This window comes from Carassius carassius, chromosome 27 (genome assembly GCF_963082965.1).
Source record: "Carassius carassius chromosome 27, fCarCar2.1, whole genome shotgun sequence".
Taxonomy (NCBI): Eukaryota; Metazoa; Chordata; class Actinopteri; order Cypriniformes; family Cyprinidae; genus Carassius; species Carassius carassius.
Genome location: NC_081781.1, coordinates 7047774 through 7075243, shown reverse-complemented (window position 1 = coordinate 7075243; position 27470 = coordinate 7047774). Strand labels below are relative to the sequence as shown.

Sequence of the window (27470 nt, the reverse complement as noted above, 5' to 3'; positions counted from 1 at the left end):
TTTCTCCCAACAATACATTAAATTACATGTAAATATACATGCACACGAATGCACAACTTAGAAATAGACTAAATATGTACAATTAGTCCTCTTTAATGTTTTAATGTAAAAAAAAAAAAATTTCAAAAAAGAAACGTTTATTATGTGCGCTTTTTTAAATGTGTGTCCAGCAATGTCAGTTTTGTGTACAGTATTTAATTCTTGTGGAATCCACGTCCGGATTTAACAGTACTAAATGAATATTAATAATGTTTAATTAATGCTTTTATTTATTTATTTTTAACGTTATGTTAAATACGAATATTATATTATATATTTTGTTTTTACTTTAAACAAAAATAAAAAGATGAAAGAATATCGCACAATACACCTCCAAAAGGTTAACGATACACAGACTAAGTTTGGTGTATTTAATTAAATTTTTATTATGCGTAAGATGTAACATTTAAAGAAAATCTAGGGAGATAATAGGAATAGTGTGTGTCTATTATTTGTGTACATGCATGTGACAAAGTGCGGTTCTCTGCTTGACCACATTGATGGCACCTCGTGGTCAGGCGGGATTACGCACAGATTTAAAAGCCTCTCTGGCGGCAGTGATGACAGGGGGCGGTAGTGAGCACGCGAGGTCATAGGCGAGCGTTACAACATGGCGGCAAACTGATATGTCAACAATGCTTTTGCCGAGGAGTGTCGTGGAAAATTAGCACATTTCTGTACAGCACAACTGAATATCAGCGTTTTCTTGTAAATAGGGATCGGACACATTGTATCTCTCTGGCGTCTGACTGCGGTGAGTGATGGATTGTGTCGTGTGAGTTGGATTCGAACCCGCGTGAATCTTCTGCTGTGCGCTTGAAGGAAAGAGGACGACCAGCCTGAGCCACTGTTAAAACTCGTCGGTAAGGAGAAAAACCCCATGTCTTTCCTGTGCTTTCCCAATGTAGCAACAAGTCTTTTGAGACTATTATAAAGTTCTATTTTAAAAGTGACTGAGACGGAAACGTCTGTCAACGCACAATATTTATAGTGAAAACCGTTTGATGTTGAGTGGAAGCTTTCTACAAAGTATTGTCCACTGAATTTATTTTGCAGCAGGTGATTTAAATATTGTTTAAAATATAAGTAATCTCAATGTGCTGTAGGCAAGTCGCCTGTCATCGCTATTTTGCGCATGCGTGGATTTACTTCTGAATAATTCTGGTATCAATAACAGAGAGAAATACTAACAAAACTGTGCACGATGAGGTGATAATACCTTGGGTTATGGATTTGTGTCTTTTGACTTTGTAGTATCGTGGAAACTTATATTTATATGACTTTGTGTGTAAAATCAACATTATTCTGTACTTCTAGCTAGACTGTACTGACAGCAGTTCTTTGAAAGAACAGGAATTAATGGCAGCTGTTGCCCTAAAGTTGGGTGAGCAGAAAGGTGAAAAAATGGGTTTGCCATGTGAAAATGACACGGATGACCAACCAGCACAGATTAACCATGAGAGTAAAGAAGCGGCTCAGGATTCAGGTGAAGTTCTTGACTCTCTCATACAGTGCTACATAAGTATCATTAAGATACTATTATAGTTTTGTCCTTTTTACTATTACTATTATTTTACTACTTTTTATTATTATTATTATTATTATTCATGTCCAGTCTTAAATATATCTATTCCTACATCATTTTTTGAAACTTTTTTTATTAATGTGGCTTTCTTAGAACAAAAACCTAGCTCCAAGGCTCCCTCGGGTATGGATCAGGAAAACCCACTTAATACAGAGGAAACCCAAAAGAAGCAAGGACCAAAGGCAAAGACTCCTGCCAAAAGGAGAAGAAAGGAGATCATTCCACAGACTCCACCACAACATGACAGTTCAGCAGTCTCTGATGCTTCTGAACTCACTTCTAGTGGTCGGCCCAAGAGAAGAGCTGCTAAAGTGTATGTTCTCCATCAGTATGCAATGTCCCAAAATCCATACTGCATGCAAAATGTACACATTCATTACCCTGGTCATTATAAAGCAGTCACATGCAAAAAAAAAAATTCAATGTTAACATATGTTTGGGGGACGTTAATATTATTTAGTTTCTAAATTACAATATTTATTATATCTGCTGAAAGCAATGCAGTCCTGCAAGTCCTCTTTCTCCAGAATAACCAAGAGTCAGATGACATGTTCTAAGCTGGACTTGAACTTGGGTTGTTCCACACATCAGGCAACAATCTTACCGATGAGCTACTCACAAAGTGTCGTTTTTAAATAAAAAAACAGATGGCAATCGAAAACTAATAATCACTTAACAGTTTCTAATTTCAACACAAAAACCTACATCTTGTTGTTTATTAACCAAGTGCAATCCAGTTTCCCGTGCTTGAAAATGTGCACTATTTTCACACAAGTAAAACAAGTTGCAGTTTTTTTTTTGTTGTTGTTGAAATGCTGTGTTTGCCTTAAGTATTTTCACTTTTATCCAGTAAATCTAAAAACTCATATTTCATTAGGTTGTTATTCATTCTGATCAGCTGCAGATTTGATAATGATGTTATTAATAATCAAATTTTCTTTATTAGTGCTTTAGATTACCTCCACAAGCTTGCCAAGGATCTTGGTGATCCATCAGAATCTTCAATTAAAGAAAAGTCCAAGTCCGGTGAAGCGGGTGTCACTGACCAGAAAAAGAAAACCGCCAGGGGAAGGGGGACCAAAAGAAAAACTCCAGATTATGAAAGCGACCCGGATGATGATGAGGACTTTTCCCCAGGAAAAGATGAAGAGGCAGAGAGCGAAGATGAAGAAGATTCAGAGCCAGACTTCAGCTTGAACATAGAGCACAGATTATCCAGACCATCCTGCAGGCCAGCCAGAGGAAATTATGTGAGTAGTTTATAATCAGATACTCATTTAACCTTTTGCACTATTGGATGATTTTCACATTAATTTGTTTCATTGAATTTTTTAATTGTGTTCTGCTCAACAGCATGGTCTTCTTCCAAATGGGTTGGCTAACAATGTCATGGAGCCTGTTTGGAACTGTTTTAGCAGGACCAAAAAATTGTAAGCCTGGCCATCCTCTTTTCAAAAGATGCTGTCAAATCGAACAGTTCATGGTATCTGTGTCACTTGTATCTTAATAATGCTTGTCCTTCTTTCACCAAATGCTCTTGCTAGCCGGGATGAAAACTTTTCCCCCTGGGTATTTCCAGAGTGGATTCCTTCTGCCAAAGATTGGCATTTCCTGTCTAAGAGGTATTAGTGTGGCTAAACACCACATCATAATAAAGGAATCCAAGAAATCTTAATTTTAACAGTCATTTGTTTTGAATTAACAGTGAGGCTGAAAAATATTTACCCCAAGAGAAAGAATCTGCTTCTTTTACCTTTACACGGGAAAGCATCAAGGGACCGATCAAACTGCAAACGGTGAAGAGGTAAGATATCATTAGTCTAACATAAAAAAGGATTACCAAACGTTTATTTGTCAGAACCCTATTGACCAAAAATATTTACTTAGTATTTACTGAGGGTTAATATTGGAATAATTTAACAACACATTTGTATGTTTAATATTAAAATTCATGGTTCCCTGCAGTTCACTATTTCAACAAATTAAATTATTATACATATATATTTTTTAAATAATTGTCAAATTAATAATAATAAATAACAATAATATGCATTTATACCTCAATTTGGGAAAGACAACTTTTTAGTTGGCCATTGCAATGTTTTTTGAATGTTTTTAAAATAAGTCTTTTATGCTCACCAAGGCTGCATGTATTTGATAAAAAAATACATTAAAAACAGTAATTTAATTATTATAATATTATAATACTATTATAGTATATGAAATATTATAAATATATATTAAAATGTTAAATGTGATTTACTCCAGTCTTTTGTGTCACATGATCTTTCTGAAATCATTCTAATATGCTGATTTGTTGCTCATGAAACTTTTCTTATTATTATCAGTGTTGAAAACAATTGTAATATATCATAATATTTTTGTGGAAACTGCTAAGTTTTTGTAAAATATTTTGTCTTAGATGAACGGAAAGCTAAAAGAGCATTTATTTTAAATGGAGATCTGAATAATGCATAAAAGTACTGACCCCAAACTTTTGAACAGTAGTGTATGTCTATTCATATGTAATAGTTTATGAGTATCTGCAGGTTTGAATCATTGCCACATCATTCTGAGCGCTGGGATGCTCTGTTCTTTGTGGGGGGTCCTGTTCGGTCCTTGGAGTGGTGCCCGTGTCCTGACGGGGCGGCAAAAAGACAGTATGCCGCCATCTACTGCCACAAAGGCATGGATGATGAACACAAAATCAATAAGCTGCACACAGGTCCTGTCTTACTGCAGCTGTGGGACATCGGAGACCTTCAGTGCAAAAGCAGGTGACCCAGTTAAGACACTTACAAGATCGGCTTTAAAAGGAAATGTTGGGTTTTACAATAAATTGTAAATTTTTCACTCACTTCAGGCCCTCAACTGCTCCTCATCTAGCATATGCTTTGGCAATAGATGATGGATGCATCTGGAATATAAGGTGGTGTCCTGCGGGAGTGTGGGAGCTGCCCTCTACCAGCAGAAAGGTTAGAAATGACAGAGGAAAAAGTCTATGAATATTCATAAGGATTTTTTATTAAACAACTGTACAAATGTTTTTTTTTATAAGCAGTGTACATTGGTTTAAATCCTCAGGCTCCACAGATGCCTAGATTAGGTGTTCTAGCAGCAGCTTTCTCTAATGGAACCATTGGTGTCTACAGTCTTCCACACCCAGAAGCCCTTGCAGCACACCATCAGATTAAAGGTGAGCAAATGGTCAACTGCATAACCTGTGCTTCTTATTTCTTTAGTGGGGTTATATATATTTTTGTTTAGTTTTTTTGTGTTTGTTTTTTTATGCATTCGGGTCCACTTGAAATGGTTGTTCCAAAGACAGAGTTTAGTTTTCATGTCTATTTTCACTCTCTCTGTCTCTGACACATGAGGCTGTTTTTTAGAACAGAGATGTCCAATCTTGCTCCTGGAAAGGTACCTTCCTGTAGAGTTTAGCTCCAATCCCAAACACACCTAAACCAGCTTATCAAGATGTTCAGGGTTATTTAATATTTACAAGCAGTGTGACAGAGCAGGGTTGGACCTGAAGTCTGTGGAATGGTTGCCCTGCAGGAGTAGGTATGGAGATGCCTGCTCTGGTGGAATGTATTCACTCCTAATTCAGAAACTGTCAGTGAATTAATGTGCAATGTGTTGGTCCTTACAGAAGAGGGCAGCACAAGACAGAACTGCCTCAAGCAAAGTGCTATAATGCATTTATCCCATTACCACGAAACAAAAGCTAATCTGTCTTGTACGATTGATTTTTCACAAATATTGGAAAACATAGTTTAAAACCGAACACACTTTTTTTTCAGAAATTGTTCAGAAGATTGACTAATTGCATAATTTATTTACTTATTTATTTTTTATTAAGTATTATATAATAATGATTATTCATAATTATTTTACATTTATTAAAATAATAATAATACCAGTAGTAATAATCATTATTTTTATTATTGAATGGAAAAATGAACTGGTCAAATTAAATGATTATAACAAGAACAATAATTACAATAAAATCATTTAAAAATATTAAGAAGAAATAAAAATAATGGTTACAAACAATGATTAGTAAAATGTAATGATTAGTACAAAAAAATTATTAGTAATACAATAACTATTATTATTTCTGTTATGTAAATAATTATTATTCATTATATTAATAATTAATTAGATGATGTTATCATATTAATTAATAATTAATTACAATTATTATATAAATAATAAATATTATGATAATTATTATTACCACTGAATGAATAAATTATAATTGTTCTTGTTAAAATTATTTGATTTAATTGATTCATTTATTCAATGATGGTAATAATAGTTAATATTGTTGTTACTATTCTTATATAACAAAAAAAAAGTTATTTATATAATAATAGTAAACATTTGTATAATAAAAGTTATTATTAGTATTATTGCTATTATTATGTAAAATAATAACCGTTATAATAGTAAATATTATTATTAAAGAATTAATGAATAAATTAATCAATAAAATAAAATAAAATCATTATTACAGCGGGAACAATTATCATTATTATTATTATTATTATTGTTATAATATTGCACCCTATAAAAATGTACTTACCTGTACAATATCAGTCAAGCACTAGTATTTTACAACAAGCTTTCAAACTAATATTTTTTGAAGCTATTCAGGCACATAAATGTGTATTTGGGGATTTTAATTTATTTCATTGCACATCTCAAGGCCTCATGCTGTGATAAAATGGCCAGCGTAGGCTGATTGTCCCATGGGAGCTCATAATGGCCTCTCCTCAGGGAGTGCTGGGAACAGACTGATGACCTGCCATTCGCTGCATCATTCCCTGTTTTCCTCTTTTCTTTCATTCTCTTAAACATATTATCTGTACTGTGTGTGTGTGTGTGAGTGTGTTAGTGTGTGTGTTTGCAAAAGATTATCCTCCCAAGGCTTCTCATTCATCACGGTCACAGTGAGAGAGCTAAAAAAAAAAAAAAAATAATTAAGGGAGGGACTATCTGAGTTTCACTGCCTTCCACCGTTTGATTAGCAGCGACCCTTTTCACAGCAGTGAAATGCTGTCTACCTACAGTTATACTGATCTCCTCCTAGCTGAGTCTGCTTTATGAGCTTTATTGACTGTTCTGCAAGCAAAAAGCGTATTTTTCCAATGACCATTCAAACAAATAAGCGTATTCTGACTAAATGAAATTCTTGGTCAGATGCATGTAAATAGCAAGCATTTTATATTATTATGTTGCAGAATTCAGATTACATAAATTAAATGGGAATCCAAATAGTACCACAAGCTTGGCTGAACTATAAAGAACGTTCTGACAATCATGAATGATGACCGTAAGAAAGAGAGAGACAGACTAGTATCTGTGTGTGTGTGTGTGTAGTGTGTAGTAGTGCTGCACGATTAATCGTATTTTAATCTCGGTAACGATATCCACCTTTCTCGATTAATTAAAAATAATCGTCACGATATTGGCCGGCTCGTTATTTATCCTGAAACGTGTTTTTAATTTGGCATTTGCGTTATCTTGCATTGCTAACAAGTCTTCACTAGCGTTCATGCTTGTGGTTGCCAGATGTGAAGAGCTTTAAGCCCCAAAACAGAGCTTTTCTCCCTTAAGGATCCACTTTCTGCCCGGTGTTTTATTTAATTTGTGCAATCTGGCAAACCTATGCACGCTCACTGATGGCAGAACAAGTGCTGATGATGATATGGAAACATACGACGAGTTTAGTGATCTCTCCACAGCGATATTCTGCTTACCCGAAAGTGTCATATAGACAATGTGTTTTTTTTTTCACAAGCCATTTGTACTGTTTGTGTTACCAAATGTGCCATGATCAAACTTTCACTGAGTTTGAGTAATGGATCTATTGTGTTTGAGGAATAAATGCTCTTTTCCTACCTGTGACAAAACAATGTGGGAAAATTTACATAAATTGGAATTTTTGGAATTTATATTGAGTTTCTAAAGTTTTTACCAGTTTTCGTGTTGAAAATGGCATGGCAGACTGGTTGACTGATTTTAGTTGGTCATCCAGCCCGGTCTTTGCTGGTCCAAGCTAGTCAGAAGGCTGGTTTTAGAGGGGTTTTGACCGCTTTCTTAGCTGGTCAGGCTGGGAGACCAGCTGAAACAACCAGCTTGACAAAGCTGGGAGACCAGCTTAAAGCAGCTAAGTTTAGGCTCGTTTTAGCAGTTTGTTTGTTTTTTTCAGCAGGATAGAATAATCGTTATTAATAATCGTGATTATAATTTTAATCAAAATAATTATGATTATCAGTTTAACCATTATGGTGCAGCCCTAGAGTGTAGCATTCTTCCTCTAGCGCTGATCTGCTACTACTGTGTTTACTGACTGTATCCAGATGCCAGCCTTGGGTTAACATGATGAATGCACATCATAATTGAATTGATTGAGCATAGAGCCTACCAATCCATCATATCTCAAGAGCAGATCATCTATTTTTACTGAGTGAAGTAGTCTATTGGTTAAAGATCAAAGCTGCAAATTGAAAGGCTGCGGGTTTGAACCTGGTAAGAAGCGAACCATTAACTTTTTCCATTATACCACTGAGACCTAATTTGTAACTCGTGTAGCAGTCTTGTTTAAACGGAAACATTTCTTCTTTATGTTGGGCCTAACAGCACCTATTACCTGAAGTAAAATAATTGTTTTACAATATAATACATTATTTTAAGATACATTAATGCAAAATTCATATTAATATAAATGAAATTTTTTATATATATATATATATATATATATATATATATATATTTGTGTGTGTGTTGTTTAATCAAATTGAATAATTGAAACGTTATCAAATTTGAAAAATTCGAACAAAATATAATTTTATAAAAATACAAATAATTGTATTTATTATACAGTTTATTATCTATTTAAAAGATTAAGTACAGTAAGGTTTATTTATTTATTATTATTATTTTTAAATATAATACTTTTATGCAGTGTTAAATTTACTGAGAGTAACATAAGACATAATGCCTGTAAACTTTTCTATTTAAAATAAATGCTGTTCCTTTCAACTCTCTATCCCTGAAAAAATATTAAAAAGCAGCATAAGTGCAACAAGTAATTAAAAATGCAACACAAATTATTTAAATATAATATTATTTAAACATAATTAAATTAAATAATAATAAGAAAAAGAAGAAGAATTGCAACAACATGTAATAACTTTATATTTGAATAAGGTGTAATTTAATTTTTTTTTTTTAAATACTTATTTTTATTAAATATGTTTTGTCAAGAATGGTTGTGGAAAACCTGGAAATATCATGGAATTAAACTTTTTAATTATCATATATATATATATATATATATATATATATAATCCTGGACACTTAAATACATTGTCATTCACATCCTCATAACACAGCATGAGTTATAAACTTTCCACTGCCCTTTATACACTAGCAAACAAGGGCCATTTCAATGCCATCTTCACTATTTATCATTCAGACATTCGTACTAGATTTCTCTAGTTATTGAGTAGTGATACGGTCCATCCTTCTGGTCACTCTGTGTGGTAGACTCAGGCCCTGCTAAAGCAGAGATAAGAAACCAACTGCCCATGTTCATTAATGAACCATCTCTTTTCTTCAGTGCTGCCAGTACCTTAGTCTCTCTGTTTGTGAGCTTCTAATTCATTGATCCTGCTCTAATTGCACTTTCCTGAGGCCAGAGGGAGCTGTTCGGATGTAACAAATGCTTTCTTTAAAAATCTTTTTTTCTTGAAGGACTGAAGCTGTTGGTGTCAATTCCTTGTTGGAGTATTTAAAGGGCAATGTAATAGAAATAAATTCTGGTTGAATGTTCTTGAGGGTTTTTCTTTCTTTCTTTTTTTTTTTTTTTTTTGAATGATGATAGGAATATTGACCAACTAAAAAAATGCTGTATGACCTTTCAAACGCTATTCTTTCTCTCGCTACTCTTGGTATTCCCATTGTATTCTCCTGATATTAACACAGAAATTGCTTCTCACACTCCACCAGTTTAACATCTCCACACTGGCCCTGGGATGGGCTCAGAAAACCTTTCCTGTTGACGGGCTGTTTATCGTTCTTGCTGGACTCACTCTTCTGAAGTCTTTGGTCAGTGACCCGGCAATGAGCTCTGGCCAAGAACTCTTTCCACCCTCTGGGAACTAACTTTCATTACTGAACGTACGGTCCTTCTCACCTACCTCAGACCTGCTCTTTGGCTTTATAGCATGTGTGTGGTGCAGAGAGACATTGTGCATATAAATTGCCATCTTTTTTGTTGTTGTAGTTGTTTTTGTTTTTCATTTTTGAGTTTTGTCTCTCTTTTTTTTGTTATCTTTTTAATGTGCTTTATTGTTGTTTTAATAGTTTTTTTTTTCTTTTTGCTTTTCTTTTTTGCTTTTCAAATATTTTTTATTAGCTTTTTTTATTTGTTGTTATTTTTAATGATTTTTATTTCATTTTTATTGTCTTTTTTTGTTTAGGTTTTTTAGGTTTTGTTTTATTTATTTTGTTTATATTTGTAAATGTAAAGGAATGTGTTTTTATTTTTGTTTATTTTTGTTGTTTTTAACTTTTTGTTTGTTTGTTTTACTTTAGCTTTTATTGTTAATATTTTATTTTGCTTTTATTTGAGCTTTTTGTTCATTTTTAATATTAATTTTTGTTTAGTTCTTTTAATTTAGTTTTGCATTGCTTTTTTTGTTTTAGTTTTTTATATAGTTTAATTGTAATTTAGTTCTTGCTCAAGTAATTTGTGTGTGTGTTGCTTTTTATTTTATTTTTTTATGATTTTTGTTTAGACTTGTTAATATTTTGTTAATATTTATTGTGCATATAAATGTAAAGAAACATTTTTATTTTTGTAGATTTTTTTGTTTAGCTTTTTTTTTCTTTTTTTTCTTTTATTTAGCTTTTATTTTGTATTCTTGTTTGTTTTCAATATTTATTTATTGTTTAGTTGTTTTTAATTGAGTTTTTATTGCTTTTTTGTTGTCTTACTGTTTATTTTTTCTGTAGGTTTTTGTTAATTAATATTTTCTTCTAATTTCATGCAAATCACTGTATTATATACAGCACATGTGCATTCATTTGAACATTTTCTTACTGTAGATTGATTATGTTTGTTTATTGATTGAAAAGTACCCACAGTAGCAATTAGAAGAAACGTTTCAAATGGCTAGTGTTAAAACAGTTAACCACATTCCCATTATGTTCTCAGGTCTGGAGGTTTTATGGTAGATAATTATAAATAGGTTTTCTCTGAGGTGAAAGGTTGTCCCGTAAAAAGGTGACGAGAGAGATGCTGACTCCTCCCTTCTCAATGGAGATAATTTACAGGCTTGTTTTCATCAGACAAGGATCTATAATTGAAATGACAAAAAAGATGCATCGCTACACAGTTGTTAGTGTTTGAGGCTATGAATTTCAACCGAATACCTGACACCCGTTTATTCCAAGCCTGTCAATCAAAAAGACCTTAGTCAGCCCAGAGAAAGGGCCCCTGGTCAAGAATGAGTGGATCAGAGATGCGATGTTTTCTTGGTCTGATCGACCGGTCACCGCTGCGTATGACTCTGACCTAAAGCCGTGTGGCTATATATCACTTTTGCAAACTCACTTTTACACACACTCTGTCTGTACACACACAGTGTCTGTCCACAGTCTCTCACACTTTCATACACGTGACCGTATCCTCCACCTCTAGCACTTCACTGCTGTTTTCTATTATTGGTGTGTTGAGAATATGAATCCGTTTACATACTGGGAAAAAAATTATAATCTGAATGCACTGCATGTCGTTTTGGATAAAAGCATCTGCTAAATGCATAAAAAAAAAAAAAAAAAAAAAACCTTTTTAAAGCACGACCACTACAGCCATACAGATATACACAGACATCTGATTCAAACTTCCTGGTTCTGTAGTGTTTATAGTACTGTTTTTGTTAAATTGGTTTTAATTAGGGAAATCTGTTCTTATCTATTTAGAAATGTCTGTGCTGTTACTCATTTTGCATGTACATGAAAAAGTCTTAAAGCAACAGTAGCAAAAACAGCCCATTTAATTCTAATGGTCCAAGAGAGAGAGTGGAAAATGGTCATAAGCTAAATCATGTCTCTGTTTGATGCAAAAAAAAATGGAAGTAAATCTTAGGTATTAGATAGAAAGAATGTACTGTGTATGACCCCTTTAAATTATGACATTAAGCTAAACCACTGCTTATTTAAACTTTACTTCATTTCAAAGAAGCACATGTCATTTGATCCTTGTTCCTTTGATTGTCTTTCTTGATAAATGCAGTCATGTGTTGACTAGTAATTCTCCTATCTATAAGTGCACAGCACTGAACACATTTATGTGTTTTCCAATAGGAGAAACCAGCCAAGCACCGTTGATATGCCGGGTAGGTCAATATCCACTCTGCTAGCATGCCTCGTATTCTCACAGATAAGACCTCAGTCTTTCTTTCAATAAATTACATATTACACTTTCACTGCATTAGACCTAAAGCATCTGACTTGAATTGCAAGAGATCATTGCAATGTTTTTACCTGAATCTGATGTGTAATTTTCACTGTAGCTCAATTTCACAGTTGAAGTGACTTTTCACTATAACTGTTCTCAGTATGGCTCCTCTAGGCTGTTTTATGGGCTGTCTACCTAACATTTTCACACATCCGAGAGATGATCTTTTGGAAATTATCTCTCATGGTAGAAGGGGCTCCTCAAACTAAATGTTAAGCACAGAGAGGAGAATTAATGCAGACGTTTTTGGATAGTGACAGATGTTAAATTGTGATTATCATGAAAACCGTTATTATTAATTATTTATTATTAATTCCATGCTATAAATAGTGCATATAGATTGAAAGATTATATACAGTCAGGTCCATAAATATTAGGACACCGACACAATTCTAATCTTTTTGGCTAGATACACCACCACAATGGACTTGAAATGAAACGAACAAGATGTGCTTTAACTGCAGACTTCCAGCTTTAATTTGAGGGTATGTGCATCCAAATCAGGTGAATGGTGTAGGAATTACAACAGTTTGTATATGTGCCTCCCACTTTTTAAGGGACCAAAAGTAATGGGACCGATTAACAATCATAAATCAAACTTTCACTTTTTAATACTTGGTTGCAAATCATTTGCAGTCAATTACAGCCTGAAGTCTGGAACGCATAGACATCACCAGACACTGGGTTTCATCCCTGGTGATGCTCTGCCAGGCCTGTACTGCAACGGTTTTCAGTTCCTGCTTGTTCTTGGGGCATTTTCCCTTCAGTTTTGTCTTCAGCAAGTGAAATGCATGCTCAATCGGATTCAGGTCAGGTGATTGACTTGGCCATTGCATAACATTCCACTTCTTTCCCTTAAAAAACTCTTTGGTTGCTTTCGCAGTATGCTTCGGGTCATTGTCCATCTGCACTGTGAAGCGCCGTCCAATGAGTTCTGAAGCATTTGGCTGAATATGAGCAGATAATATTGTCCGAAACACTTCAGAATTCATCCTTCTGCTTTTGTCAGCAGACACATCATCAATAAATACAAGAGAACCAGTTCCATTGGCAGCCATACATGCCCACGCGATGACACTACCACCACCATGCTTCACTGATGAGGTGGTATGCTTTGGATCATGAGCAGTTCCTTTCCTTCTCAATACTCTTCTCTTCCCATCACTCTGGTACAAGTTGATCTTGGTCTCATCTGTCCATAGGATGTTGTTCCAGAACTGTGAAGGCTTTTTTAGATGTTGTTTGGCAAACTCTAATCTGGCCTTCCTGTTTTTGAGGCTCACCAATGGTTTACATCTTGTGGTGAACCCTCTGTATTCACTCTGGTGAAGTCTTCTCTTGATTGTTGACTTTGACACACATACACCTACCTCCTGAAGAGTGTTCTTGATCTGGCCAACTGTTGTGAAGGGGGTTTTTTTCACCAGGGAAAGAATTCTTCGGTCATCCACCACAGTTGTTTTCTGTGGTCTTCCGGGTCTTTTGGTGTTGCTGAGCTCACCGGTGCGTTCTTTCTTTTTAAGAATGTTCCAAACGGTTGATTTGGCCACACCTAATGTTTTTGCTATCTCTCTGATGGGTTTGTTTTGTTTCTTCAGCCTAATGATGGCTTGCTTCACTGATAGTGACAGCTCTTTGGATCTCATATTGAGAGTTGACAGCAACAGATTCCAAATGCAAATATCACATTTGAAATGAACTCTGGACCTTTAATCTGCTCCTTGTAAATGGGATAATGAGGGAATAACACACCTGGCCAAGGAACAGCTGAGCAGCCAATTGTCCCATTACTTTTGGTCCCTTAAAAAGTGGGAGGCACATATACAAACTGTTGTAATTCCTACACTGTTCACCTGATTTGGATGTACATACCCTCAAATTAAAGCTGGAAGTCTGCAGTTAAAGCACATCTTGGTCGTTTCATTTCAAATCCATTGTGGTGGTGTATAGAGCCAAAAAGATTAGAATTGTGTCCATGTCCCAATATTTATGGACCTGACTGTACATATATACTCTATTCATGCAATTGTTAAATTGTGATTATCATTAAAACCTTTATTATTTATTATTAATTCCATACTTTAAATAGTGCATATAGATTGAAAGATTATATACATGTACAGTTGTGTTCAAAATTATTCAAACCCCTTGACTTGCAAGACAATTTGCTGTGGAGGATAACATTTTATGAAATCAATTTAACAAAGGCATCAGTAAAGTATTAGAGAAAGTTTGTTAATACACTTTTGAGTGATTCTGAGAATGGAACATTGATGAATCATGATAAAATTAAAATTGGCTCTAAACATTCATGTTCAAAATTATTCAACCCCCTTTGTGCAGAATCTTTTATTCTTTAAATCACCAATAAACGCTGTCTGTAAGTGTTTAGAAGCTTCTGTCACCTCTCTACTACAGTCTTGGCCCATTCCATGCCTGAAAAAGCTTTCAGATCACTGATAATCTTTGGTTTTCACATTGCCACTGCTTTCTTCAAATTCAACCAGATATTTAAAATGAGAATTAAGCCTGGAGACTGAACAGGTCACTCAAGTACATTCTATGACTGATCCCTGAACCAAGCAGTAGTAGATTTGAATGTGTACTTTGGGATGACTGTCCTGCAGGAAAGTCCATTGAGCATCAGTTTCAGTCTTTGCACCAAAGGCATCACAATTCTTGTCAAAATGGCCTGACACTTTAAAGAATCCATGATGTCCTTCATACAGTCATGATTTCCACTTCCTTCTAATGTAAAGAACCCCCATAACAGGACTGATCCACCTCCAAGTTTGATGATGGAGATTGTGTTCTTCTGCTTATGAGCTTTGCCACTTTTTGCAGCAGACATACCGCTGATCCATGGGTCCTAAAAGTTCCAGTTTGGTCACATCACTCTATAAAACATTCCTCCAGAGCTTCACAAGTCTACACAAATGAATTTTATCAAGTTCAAGTTGGCTTTTTGTTTTTCTTGATCAAGAGTGGTATTTATCAAGATGTCTCAACATGAAGGCCATACTTGACTAGTGTTCTTCTTACACACTGCATTGAAATGGTTTTCCTCCTTTTATCGGGTCATCTCGCAAGTCTTTGGCTGTACATTGCAGGTTTTTTCTCAGTTGCTCTGATTAAACATTTTATGATATTGTGCTTTTTCTTCCACAACCTCTCAAAGGTTTTCTGGTAAAACACACTTTAAGCTAAGAAATAAGGCTGAGAACTGTGTCTCTAGGAACTATCAATGTCTTGGAAATTATCATATAGCCTTAGCCTTTCTAAAGTACTACGATATTTATTCTCTTTTGCTTTTGTGAGATCTCTGTTGACATTTTTGCTACTCAACTTCAATACATGCATGAGCCAAACTGTATGTGTAACAGCTCAAGCTAATTCTGTTTTTAATAGAGTTTCTAAAGGCTTAATTGTGTTTTGAGATTGTTTTATTCCCCACCATGCAAATAAGTGATTTAAAAACAGCAATGTTGAATAGGAGTTGAATAATTATGACATAGCAGTATTATTAAAAAATCTTATAACTCAAATATATAACATTATATATTGACAATATAACTTTTAATATGCCAGTGAACTGTTATAGATGCAAGTTTTATTATTTCCTGGATCTTCAGAAAAGCTTGTATTTGTAAAGTACTGCAGTCTCTAGGGGGTTGAATAATTTTGAACACAACTGTATAATCTATTCATGCAATTTAAATATTTTTTTTATATATGTAATTCTTAGTTTTTACTGTTGGATAATGTGTTCTAGTGAGTTTTATTGTGATGTGTTTTTGCAGGTGAAGAAGGTTCTGACTTTGAAGATGGGCTCCAACCAGGCAGATCATAAAGGTCAAAGTGGTCTGTGTTTTGCTATGGATTGGCTCCATGTCAAACCACATAACCTCTTGGCTGCTGGCTTCTATGATGGTGATTTCATATGTTTTGTCTGTAGGCCTCTATGTTCTTCTAAACATAATTGCTGATTGTAAATACCTTGGTTTATATGCAAATTGCAATCACTGCACTTTTTCTTTTCCAGGTCTGGTTGGTTTATGGGATCTTGCTAGTAAGTCTACACTACTGAAAGTCAAGTCTCCAGATGGAGGTGTGTATCTCTACCCTTACCACTGTTTCCATGCTCATGACGAAAACATCCGGACCCTGTGCTGGTGCAAAGCCTCAAGGTGAGAACCATCAGTCGGCATGTGTTGGATTAGACAAGACTATCATTTGTTTTTGTTTTTCTGATTGGGTTTAAAGATTTCTATTTTAAATATGATCTTCTTTTGACCTTTCTGTTTATGAGAGAATCCTGGAACAAAGCAGCATAGTTTTCAGAAAAATACTGAGAATAACAAGAAATGTTCTTCAGCACCAAATCGATTTCTGAAGGATCAAATGGCACTAAAGAATGAAGTAATGCTGAAAACTCAGCTTTGCTGTCACAGGAATAAATTATATATTCAAATATATTCAAATAGAAAGCAGATTTTCATAATAATATTTCACAATATTGCTGTTTTTATCAAAAACAATGCAGCCCTGATGAGCTTGTTAGACCTATTTCAAAAACATTTCAAATTCGTAGTTATTTGGAACTTTTAAACAGAAGTTTGCTTTTGTTACTGAATATAAACTGAAAATATTTTATGCAAACACTTTTTGTTATGCCTGATGTGTTTGATTGTAGTCTTCACTATTATTAATTTCATTGCTATTCGTAGTGAATTTAAATCTTCATGTATGACATTATCTGTATGATATTCATGCTATGCTGCTGCACACCCGTGGAGTTTTTCTCATTAAGTAACAGAGAAGCAGTCTAGATCAAACACGTTACCATTCCAATCATGTTATTTCAGCATCAGTAGTTTCAGCAGCCTGCTCTTAACACTTACATTTAAAGCACTGTGACCTTATAAAAGACTCTTGTAAGTGGCATTCGAGAAGTTCATTTAGAAAATGACACCCTATCCCACTCACCACGGGGTGCTAGTGAAATCAAGTGGAGATTTCTTATGTTTGGAAAAAAAATTTTTTTTGTTGTTCAGACTCTCAAAATGTAGAATTCAGATATACTGCAACCCTTTGAAAAGGCAGAACAGACTCTGTGTTATTGCTCCGAAAGGTTGCAGTTTGTACGCATGCAGGGGGTTGGCAGGGGGATCAGCTGTCTCTTCTGCCCTTTTACTGTCCAGATGTGAAGAGGAGAAGTACAGACACTGAATTGACACCCAGATTGCATCATATACTCATATTAACAGCAGGACACTTGCTCACAGCAGCCTTGGTCCCTCTCTTTTTATTGGGATGGTGTCGCGTAGTGGTAACTAGAAGCTTAGGAACTAGAAGATGGGAATGTTATTTTTGAATGTTCTCTAAAATATTGATTTATCTGCAATTGTGATGAGGTATGAAAAAGGCATGAATAACAGTATATAATATTTTTATCTGCTATTATTGTTTGCTGTTGTTGGCAGTAACTTGTTGGTGACAGTTGGGGATGACCGCATGGCAAAAATGTGGGATGTGAGAAAAACCTTCGTGCCTCTTTTGACAGTAAAGCGCTGCTTGTCCCCTGAAGTTTACTGGCCCCTCTTTTGGAGCGGCATCCTGATGGCTCAGGAGTGTTGCTTTGCCACGTTAGTCTATTTGATATTTAGAGGTTTTAAGTCAGTCAACATATAATTATATTTTTTAATTAAATAATCATTTTCCTTTTCACTGTGTAGGTTTGGACAACATGGGGTTCACTATTTTGATTCAGGTTACCTTGGAATAAAGCCTTACTTTGTGTGTCCTAGAAAAACCACTATTTGGGTATGTAGACAGTTCACAACGTCTCTATATGGTTTAGTACTTACTAAATGGTTTAATAACGACAAAACATTTTTCAGAGCATTTCTATGTCTGATTGGATAAATGCTTTTGCCGTTGTGGACAATGGAGGAGATTCTTTATTTAGTTTTCTTCCTGAAATGGACATCGACCCCAACACTATCAGACGACGGAGATATGTATGTGTCTTTATCACTTTATCTGAATTGCCACATATGGAATCCTTTCATTAACACTGACTATTTTGCTCAACCCACATAGTCCGTGTACAGGACTGACATGGTCCAGTTTCAACCCGGTCAGAGGCCTGGAGATAAGGAACAGGAGGAGGAAGAGGAAGTGGAAAATGCTGCAAGTAATCCTAGGAAGGAGCCACTGAGTTACAAAGGAGCAATCAGAAAGTACTATCTCCACTTTCATGACTTGGACCTGGTGAGAAACTCAAAAAGATGAATTTTAAATGACTTTTGTGCAGTCATTGTTTAATTCCATCATTGTTGAGCAGTTTTCATCATGACAAGGTCTCTGTGATTGGGAAATGATGTAGGAAATCAGATTTTGAGAGTATTGATCCTTTGTTTTCCATTTTTACTAGAGCTCTGCACAAAATTGTTTTTTAAAAAACAGTAATGTGGTACACTGCAAACATTATAAGGCAGGCTCATGAATATTAATTATATAATGCATTTGACAGACACACTTTTATCCAAAGCAACTTACACTGCATTCAATACACATGTTTACATTTTGTCAGTTCCTGTCATATTAGGGTTACTTGGAGGTGTCGTTTTATATGACTTTGCACTTGAAGAGATAGTTCATCGAAAAATTTTAATTCTGTCATCGTTTACTCACCCTCATGCCATTCCAAACCCATAGCCTTGGTTAATAGTCAAACCACAAATCAAGATATTTTTTTTTTATTTTTTATTTTTTTTTTTACATTCTTTATTTTTGAAACATTGGGAGTGGTACAATAGCCAGATTTACATTTACCACATGGTCACAGTTCCAGTCTGTGATCAAGACCACAGTTCTCCATTCCCAACATTCCGATTTTGTAAATATAACGAACACATTAGAACACAAAACAAAGGGTGCATTAACATGTGACAAATCTCTAATATGTATAGAAGTGAAATACGACAAACACAATTATGAAAAAAAAAAAAAAAAATACAGTAGAAGTAGAAACAATCAAGACAACATTCCTGCATGTACAGTTTGATTAACATAGGATACCCATTTTGACCATAAGATTACAAATTTATTCATCTGCAAGCGGAGTGAAAATGTTAGTCTTTCCATCGGGTACAAATCAAGATATTTTTAATTAAACCTGTGCGGTTTCTGTTTGCCAATTGAAATACCAGATCTTAAAAGAATGCCAAAAGTTCATCAAGGCTTGTAAAAAGAATCTGTATGAAGCGTGCCATGTAATCCAAGTCTTCTAAAAAAGATATGATTGCTTTATACAATTTTAGCTTCGCTTTTAACACACAAACACATATACAGTACATCTCACTTGGGTAACACAAGAAACTATGAGATTTGTAAACAAAATTCTGTCTTTACAATATGTACATGTATTTGTGTCAATCATTATTTAGATGTAAATTAAATCCTAAAATAAATCTGTTCATCATATAAGTGATTGTATCTCTTCACAAAACTTGGATTAAACCATCTGATTCATATATATTAGTTTTATGACACCTTTATTGATCTTTTTTTAGGTATTTTAGTTTTATTTACTTAGACTTTCAATGGAAGGACAGAAACCTCTCAGGTGTCATTAAAAATAATATAATGATGTTCAGAAGACTACCAGATGGTTGGAATAACATGAGGGTAAGTACATCATGACAGAATTGTAATTTTTGGTTGAACTATCGCTTTAATATGTATATAAAAAAAGGCTGTAAATTTCTGGAAGTGGGAGGGATGTGTCCACCCCACTTATAATGGTTGATACGCCCCTGATTTTCTGTATGTTTTTCTGTGTGCAACATTGACTTGTATGTATGTGTTTGCAAGACCATGTAAAAATCCATTAGTGGCCTCATTGATGTGTGAATTTGATAGTGGTAGTGTGTGTATAAGCTGTGTGTGATAGCGACTATGTACTGCAGCCAATTCCGCAGATCATTACACGTGGACTGTGCAGGTGCCATGGCCGGATTGGATTTATTGGCTTAGTTATTTTCCCAGCACACCTGAGTGAGTGGAGGAGAGTATGCATGTTAGTGTAGTGGCACCCCTCTCTCTAATATCCCTATGAGACTCATTGTGCATCATATGTGTTATATGTTGATTAAGTTCTCCACCCTTCATTAATTTAAAGTCATGCCCGCCTGGAGGCCTAACCCCCATTACAGAGATGCTCCATCTGTTCTGACGTTTCATGCTCCAGTGTTCCACCCCCACCCATGTGTCCATCCACGGCACACTGCACATGTCCACTTCGTGGCCATGAAAGCATTGTGAACTACAACCCGAATTCCGGAAAAGTTGGGACGTTTTTTAAATTTTAATAAAATGAAAACTAAAAGACTTTCAAATCACATGAGCCAATATTTTATTCACAATAGAACATAGATAACATAGCAAATGTTTAAACTGAGAAAGTTTACAATTTTATGCACAAAATGAGCTCATTTCAATTTTGCTTTCTGCTACAGGTCTCAAAATAGTTGGGACGGGGCATGTTTACCATGGTGTAGCATCTCCTTTTCTTTTCAAAACAGTTTGAAGACGTCTGGGCATTGAGGCTATGAGTTGCTGGAGTTTTGCTGTTGGAATTTGGTCCCATTCTTGCCTTATATAGATTTCCAGCTGCTGAAGAGTTCGTGGTCGTCTTTGACGTATTTTTCGTTTAATGATGCGCCAAATGTTCTCTATGGGTGAAAGATCTGGACTGCAGGCAGGCCAGGTTAGCACCCGGACTCTTCTACGACGAAGCCATGCTGTTGTTATAGCTGCAGTATGTGGTTTTGCATTGTCCTGCTGAAATAAACAAGGCCTTCCCTGAAATAGACATTGTTTGGAGGGAAGCATATGTTGCTCTAAAACCTTTATATACCTTTCAGCATTCACAGAGCCTTCCAAAACATGCAAGCTGCCCATACCGTATGCACTTATGCACCCCCATACCATCAGAGATGCTGGCTTTTGAACTGAACGCTGATAACATGCTGGAAGGTCTCCCTCCTCTTTAGCCCGGAGGACACGGCGTCCGTGATTTCCAACAAGAATGTCAAATTTGGACTCGTCTGACCATAAAACACTATTCCACTTTGAAATAGTCCATTTTAAATGAGCCTTGGCCCACAGGACACGACGGCGCTTCTGGACCATGTTCACATATGGCTTCCTTTTTGCATGATAGAGCTTTAGTTGGCATCTGCTGATGGCACGGCGGATTGTGTTTACCGACAGTGGTTTCTGAAAGTATTCCTGGGCCCATTTAGTAATGTCATTGACACAATCATGCCGATGAGTGATGCAGTGTCGTCTGAGAGCCCGAAGACCACGGGCATCCAATAAAGGTCTCCGGCCTTGTCCCTTACGCACAGAGATTTCTCCAGTTTCTCTGAATCTTTTGATGATGTTATGCACTGTAGATGATGAGATTTGCAAAGCCTTTGCAATTTGACGTTGAGGAACATTGTTTTTAAAGTTTTCCACAATTTTTTCACGCAGTCTTTCACAGATTGGAGAGCCTCTGCCCATCTTTAATTCTGAGAGACTCTGCTTCTCTAAGACAAAGCTTTTATAGCTAATCATGTTACAGACCTGATATCAATTAACTTAATTAATCACTAGATGTTCTCCCAGCTGAATCTTTTAAAAACTGCTTGCTTTTTAGCCATTTGTTGCCCCCGTGCCAACTTTTTTGAGACCTGTAGCAGGCATTAAATTTTAAATGAGCTAATTAAGTAGATAAAAGTGTAAAATTTCTCAGTTTAAACATTTGCTACGTTATCTATGTTGTATTGTGAATAAAATATTGGCTCATGTGATTTGAAATTCCTTTAGTTTTCATTTTATTAAAATTTAAAAAACGTCCCAACTTTTCCGGAATTCGGGTTGTAAGTTGATCATAGAAAGCATTGGTCTTCTTAGGCTTATGATGCTTTTGGGAAACTCAGTCCAGAGCTGTTTGAATTGGGCTAATTGAACTGTCCTCATTCATCCCTGCACGCGCACACACACACACACACACACACACACACTAGATGTGCTGGGTTTCAATAGCGATTAGGGGTGGCATGGTTCAACCTTTTCACGTTTGGGTTTGTTTCACGATTTTAGAAAAAGCCACAGGCCTGGTTGCTTATTTGTCTCGCGAGATCTGGCAACACTGATATTAACGTGTGTTGTTCAGGTCTCATCTTTTTTTTTCTCTCATTGCTGTTGTTGTACAAACTGGGAAGCCAGAATGTGCATCCATCAACAGAAACATATATTAGCTGAACCCTGTTTGTTTTACGTGTTATTTTATAGCAAACCATATTACAGGTGCTTTGTCAGATTTAAGTTGAACCGCGGTCCCAGCGCGTGACGAACCGTGTGTGGTGAACCGAACGTTTTTTTTTTTTTTCAGCGAACCGTACCATCCCTAGTAGCGATCTAATTTAGATTTTGTGACGTTTTGAACATGACATTGATTGTAATGTGAAGTAGTCGATGATACCCACTCTAGTAACTGTGTGAACGGTAAAGCTATGCCTACTTATCTAGTGCTTTCCTAATTCTGGAGCAGGTATTCACACCTTGTTTTTTGTTTGTTTGTTTTTTTCTTTCAGGGGAACTTTGCTAAGACTGAAAATCGGGCCATGATGAAGCACCTGCACCAGAATGAGGTCAAAGGTGTTGCTAAAGTGGACCGGATGCCATTGAGTGCGCTCTACAAGGTAAGATTGCATTTATCTCTACAGCAGTTTACAAGTCCAGCTGAGGCCCTCACTGACACCTGCAGCACCCTATCAGTGTAGAGCTGTGAAATAACCTGAAAATCTGCATGCCAGCTGCATCTGATTCATGTTTTATGTCAGGATAACATCTGAAATCCAAAGACAATTTTTATAGTTGTTGACCACCTTCTAGACCAAGTGAATTCAAAATCAAGTATTCAAGAGAGCTGTGTTAAAAAATCTGATAAATACTTTCACCAAGTAATATAAGATTTTGGTTCTAAAAATGTTCCTCAAATAGGTGATCCATCAACAATCACCCTGTGTAGACTGAACCTGTATTAGCTGTATTGTAACTGGTTTAAGATAAGCTATAGTTGTGTGTAGCAGAGTTCGTGCACTGCTGTATTTGCACAGGCCAGTGAAAGAGTGGGTGGTTTGCTAAGAGTTAAGCAAGAAGATGGACAGAAGGTAATGGCCTGTAAAATTAGGAAAATGTCACCCTGAATCTAGAGTGGATGATGGGAGGAGAGCAGGAAAGCAGCCTGTGTAGATTGAGAAGGTGATTTTTTTTCTGAATAAGACTGCATGGAAAGGAGTAGTTAGAAGGATTGTAAGAAATGCCCACTCGCATTTGATTGATATAATGATAGTATAAATTTAGTACAAATGATAGTATACATTTGTAGTTCATGTGCTACAGAATTCTAATATATATATACATTAAATATATGCAGTACACATATACTTGCATACATATATTTTCATTATATTGTATAGATAGATAGATAGATTGATTTTAATTGTTATTCTTTTGTTTTTAAATTATTTTATGATTTAATGACTTTATATATTTGGATGCAAAATGCCATGTAAGATATATCTAAAAGTTTGAAGATTGAACTTTCATTCAAGAACATAATTTCAGAAAGCAGGATTGTGGCCAAGGAGGAAGTTACAGGGAGAACTGGGTGTCTTCCAGCAGCAGACTCGTTTATTATTGAGCAGAGCCACATGAACAGAGTGATTAGAGCTGTGCTGAATTGCTTTATTGGTGGCAGTATAGTCCAGTGTCCCACAGAGGACATGCAGGAACAAAAGGTTAAACAGACCTTTGTAATTACTAATTAATACCAAGTAGAGGTTCAGACCATAAATATATATACACACTCACAGGGGCCAAAATTAACATTAATCATGTGCCAAATGCAAGCTACTCACAACTTAAGTGATGCAAATGATTCAAATCAATGACATGCAAACTATCTACTTTAGAAAATCTGCTTTTATGCTCTCTCAGATCCGTTTTAACCCAAACATGGATGCGTACAACTGGATCCTTTCGGGCGGGCAGTCGGGTTTGGTGCGTGTGAACTGTGCACGTGGACTGAGCTGCTCCGTGATGCTCAAGCAGTTGCATGAAGCTCAAGCCCAGTTCAGCGCAATGTTCCAGTCTCAGGAGCCCGATGACTCTGCAACAGCTGTCCGTCACAGCACAGCGGATACAGTACAAGTGCAATAGTCTCCAGCCTCTCAGCTCTATCCTCAAATGGACTGCGCTGTCCAAATAGGCTGAGAGACTGTCATTTTTAGAAGACTGATGACACACACTTTTTATCCTTAACTTATATTTATAGAAGGAAAACTATTTTGATACAAGCCTCTGTATGTTCCTGGTTTTATATTTTTATGCGTTTTGTTTTATTAGTATTTGTGCTGTACAGAGAGGACAATCTTTTGAACTTCTTTGCACCATTGTGAAGCTCAGACAGAAAGTCTGTTTTTAGTTTAATATCTTTATCTTGATGCATTGTCCTTTCCAAGGATTCCAACATTGTTTCCGCCTGTTCCAGTTCTGCCCTATATAATGATAAAACACATCCATCTTTACATTTAGTGAGAAAAAATTTGATTGGATCTGTTCATTTAGCTATTATATTAAGATCTTTTTTTTTTCCTTTAGCTCTATTTTTCTTATCCTAAATCTCAATTTTAAAGGAACTGTTACACAAATAAACATCATCACCAAGTCGTTTCAAACCTGACTTTATTTCTTCTGTGGAACATAAAAATATAAATGTTTTTCCAGTCTATATGCAAGTTCTTGCCCTTCACTGTCCTCATCTACATATGTTAAAATATCAGGCCTCTAGACAGAATGTTAGTTCTAGGTATGTCATTGCAAATTGACCAGTCATTGCCGATTACATGTCCAATCACAGTGCAGCATTGTGAATATGATGAAATCATGTACATATGGAACAAGTAATATAGTGTTCTGTGTACTTCATTGTTTTGATTTATTTTCTGAAATGTTGGTCATTTTGAAGCTTTGGAGCCCATATCCCTATTCACTTTCTTAATATTGAAAAGAGTTGCAATTATATTCGTGAACATGTCTCCTTTTGTGCTCCACAGAAGTAATAAAGTCATACAGGTATGGAAAGACATGAGGGTAAGAAGTCAAAATGTAAATTTTTTTCCATAACGATTCCTTTAATTCTGTATATAGATTTTTTAATTTTTTTAAAAAATTATTGTTATTACCTACCCATTTAAAATCTTTATTACCTCTTTTACATTCTTCTTACTCAGGTCTAGCCAAATTTGTAAGGGCATCATGGACTCCGCTGATAACTGCAGCCTGTATGCAAGTTAATGTTGTCCCTGACCCAAAGGCGTTCTGACATTAAGATCAGATGCACCTTGATACCTGCCTCATAATTCATGACCTCAGTTTTGTGAATCTAATTAATTCCAGTGATGAGAATCTGGAGAGGTGTCAGTCAGTGTGAGGCTCAAGATATAATATTTTGGGGTTTTAATTATAAATATTCAAACTTTGTAAATGCTATTTCTTTTGTACTGTTTACTGAATGGATAATAGGTGCAGAAAAGTGCATTTATATTGTTTCATCATCATTTTAGATAAAATTGCTTTGCTGTTTACCACTTATTATTGGAACATGGTATAATTATTCTTGTGAGAGACACTGCAAAAGGTTGATTAGCATGATTTTATTACAGATTACAAAAAAATCATACACATTATGTGAAAGATATAAAATAAAGAGCATGTAAAAATTAAATATCCATCATTAGTTTCTGGTTATATAGTGACTTTATGTAGTCACATAAAGGATAAAACATTTACACACCGGATTTTATAGACAGACAAGTTTATACAAGAAGCAAATCTATATACTGTACACATACACAAATCTGAGGCACGACTAAAATAATGATGTAGATTATTTACAGTTTCCACGGAATAACATTAATGTCTTTCAGTTCATGACACAAAATGCAGAACATGTCAAAACATGACCGATGACGCACCATCTCACACTCCGCTAGCAGTTTTGAAGCTTCATTAGGTTGCGTGCACCTGCATCTGAAATTGATTTTGGATTTGTCATATTCATCTTAGCTTTTGAGTCATGACACTGTGTGTGCAATATTCAAACTAAGTTTCTTAAACTTATTCTAGCAAATAATACTTTGAGGTTTTTCCACTCTCTTTTTGTATGACATATGAATCCTATGTATTTTACTTGAATTTCTTATTACTGATTTTTTTTTCCCAGAGATGTAAGGTTGCATAAACTATTCAACCTTATGTTAAAAAATACAAGTAGAAAGACCAAAAGATCAAAATCTTTTGTTGGTCCTGGAACAACATTTTCATTAAAAACACTTAAAATCAGAAGCATATGAACACATGCAGGTTATTCCTGTTATGCAGTACATTTTCAGTAGGCTACATGTAATTTAATCAAATAAAATAAAACATTCTCACACTTTAAGATGTGCATCATATTAGTTTTATTGTATTATTCTATTCATATGGAAAAAGGTCTATTTATAAGGAAATATTTTAGGTGTGTACTATTTTATTTTAATAATCAATTTATAGGTTTTCTCTTTAATTAGAGCCTTTCACAGAAAGCCAATCCCTTATGACATCATGCAGGAAGTGGAAAAACTGCGAAAGCGGTGAGTAGACTATTCGCAATAGATTTTAGGATTTAATTTTTTTTTGGTTGTCTCTCTAAAATATTAAGTGCTGTTTGATCAAATGACCAGATAGATCTAATGATATAAGACACTTGAGAAGATGGTTGAAAAAAATTACTCATAAAGGTGAGGTCACTATTACCGTTGCTCAACGAAATTATGCGCGAATATATGAATATAGGTCACACAAATTTTGCTTGTTTTCAAGTTTTTCCGATTCGTGCAAATTCACTTGTTGGTCAACAGAAAACGACTCTGTTTAAAAGACATTTTTGAGTGGTGCTTCATCTCTATTGACAGTTGACAATGAAATTTCGCTAACTTAATGTGAGATAACTAAATCCGTAGCAATGACTAATAGGACAAAAAATGTTTCATATTAACATTTTGTTTGCTCTCTCATGTTTTATAAATGACTGTGATATTCACATTTTAAATATATATTCGTTTTATCAAAACAAATAGACAAAATATAGAATTTAATGAATTTCAGTGAGATTGCGAGGTCCCTAGGTTGATAATTTATGTTGACTGGCCA

The 27470-nt window shown here is 35.2% G+C and overlaps 1 protein-coding gene across 3 annotated transcripts; it reads left to right on the top strand.

The window, feature by feature from the left end:
- Positions 1 to 598: 598 nt before the first annotated feature.
- gtf3c2 (general transcription factor IIIC, polypeptide 2, beta) lies at positions 599 to 25871 on the top strand. 3 transcript variants are annotated; one of them, XM_059512372.1, is made up of 19 exons: positions 599 to 902; positions 1393 to 1525; positions 1718 to 1937; positions 2571 to 2874; positions 2978 to 3054; positions 3169 to 3246; positions 3330 to 3428; positions 4174 to 4401; positions 4488 to 4599; positions 4709 to 4820; positions 12005 to 12036; positions 15959 to 16088; positions 16201 to 16345; positions 17642 to 17803; positions 17894 to 17981; positions 18059 to 18178; positions 18261 to 18431; positions 22808 to 22915; positions 24216 to 25871. In XM_059512372.1, exons 2-19 carry the CDS (start codon positions 1399 to 1401, stop codon positions 24435 to 24437), a joined length of 2535 nt encoding a protein of 844 aa, XP_059368355.1. In that variant the 5' UTR covers positions 599 to 902; positions 1393 to 1398; the 3' UTR covers positions 24438 to 25871. The 3 variants fall into 3 exon arrangements, with proteins under 3 accessions (XP_059368355.1, XP_059368356.1, XP_059368354.1); XM_059512373.1 differs by having other exon boundaries at positions 1388 to 1525; XM_059512371.1 differs by having other exon boundaries at positions 1357 to 1525.
- The last annotated feature ends 1599 nt before the right edge of the window (positions 25872 to 27470 follow it).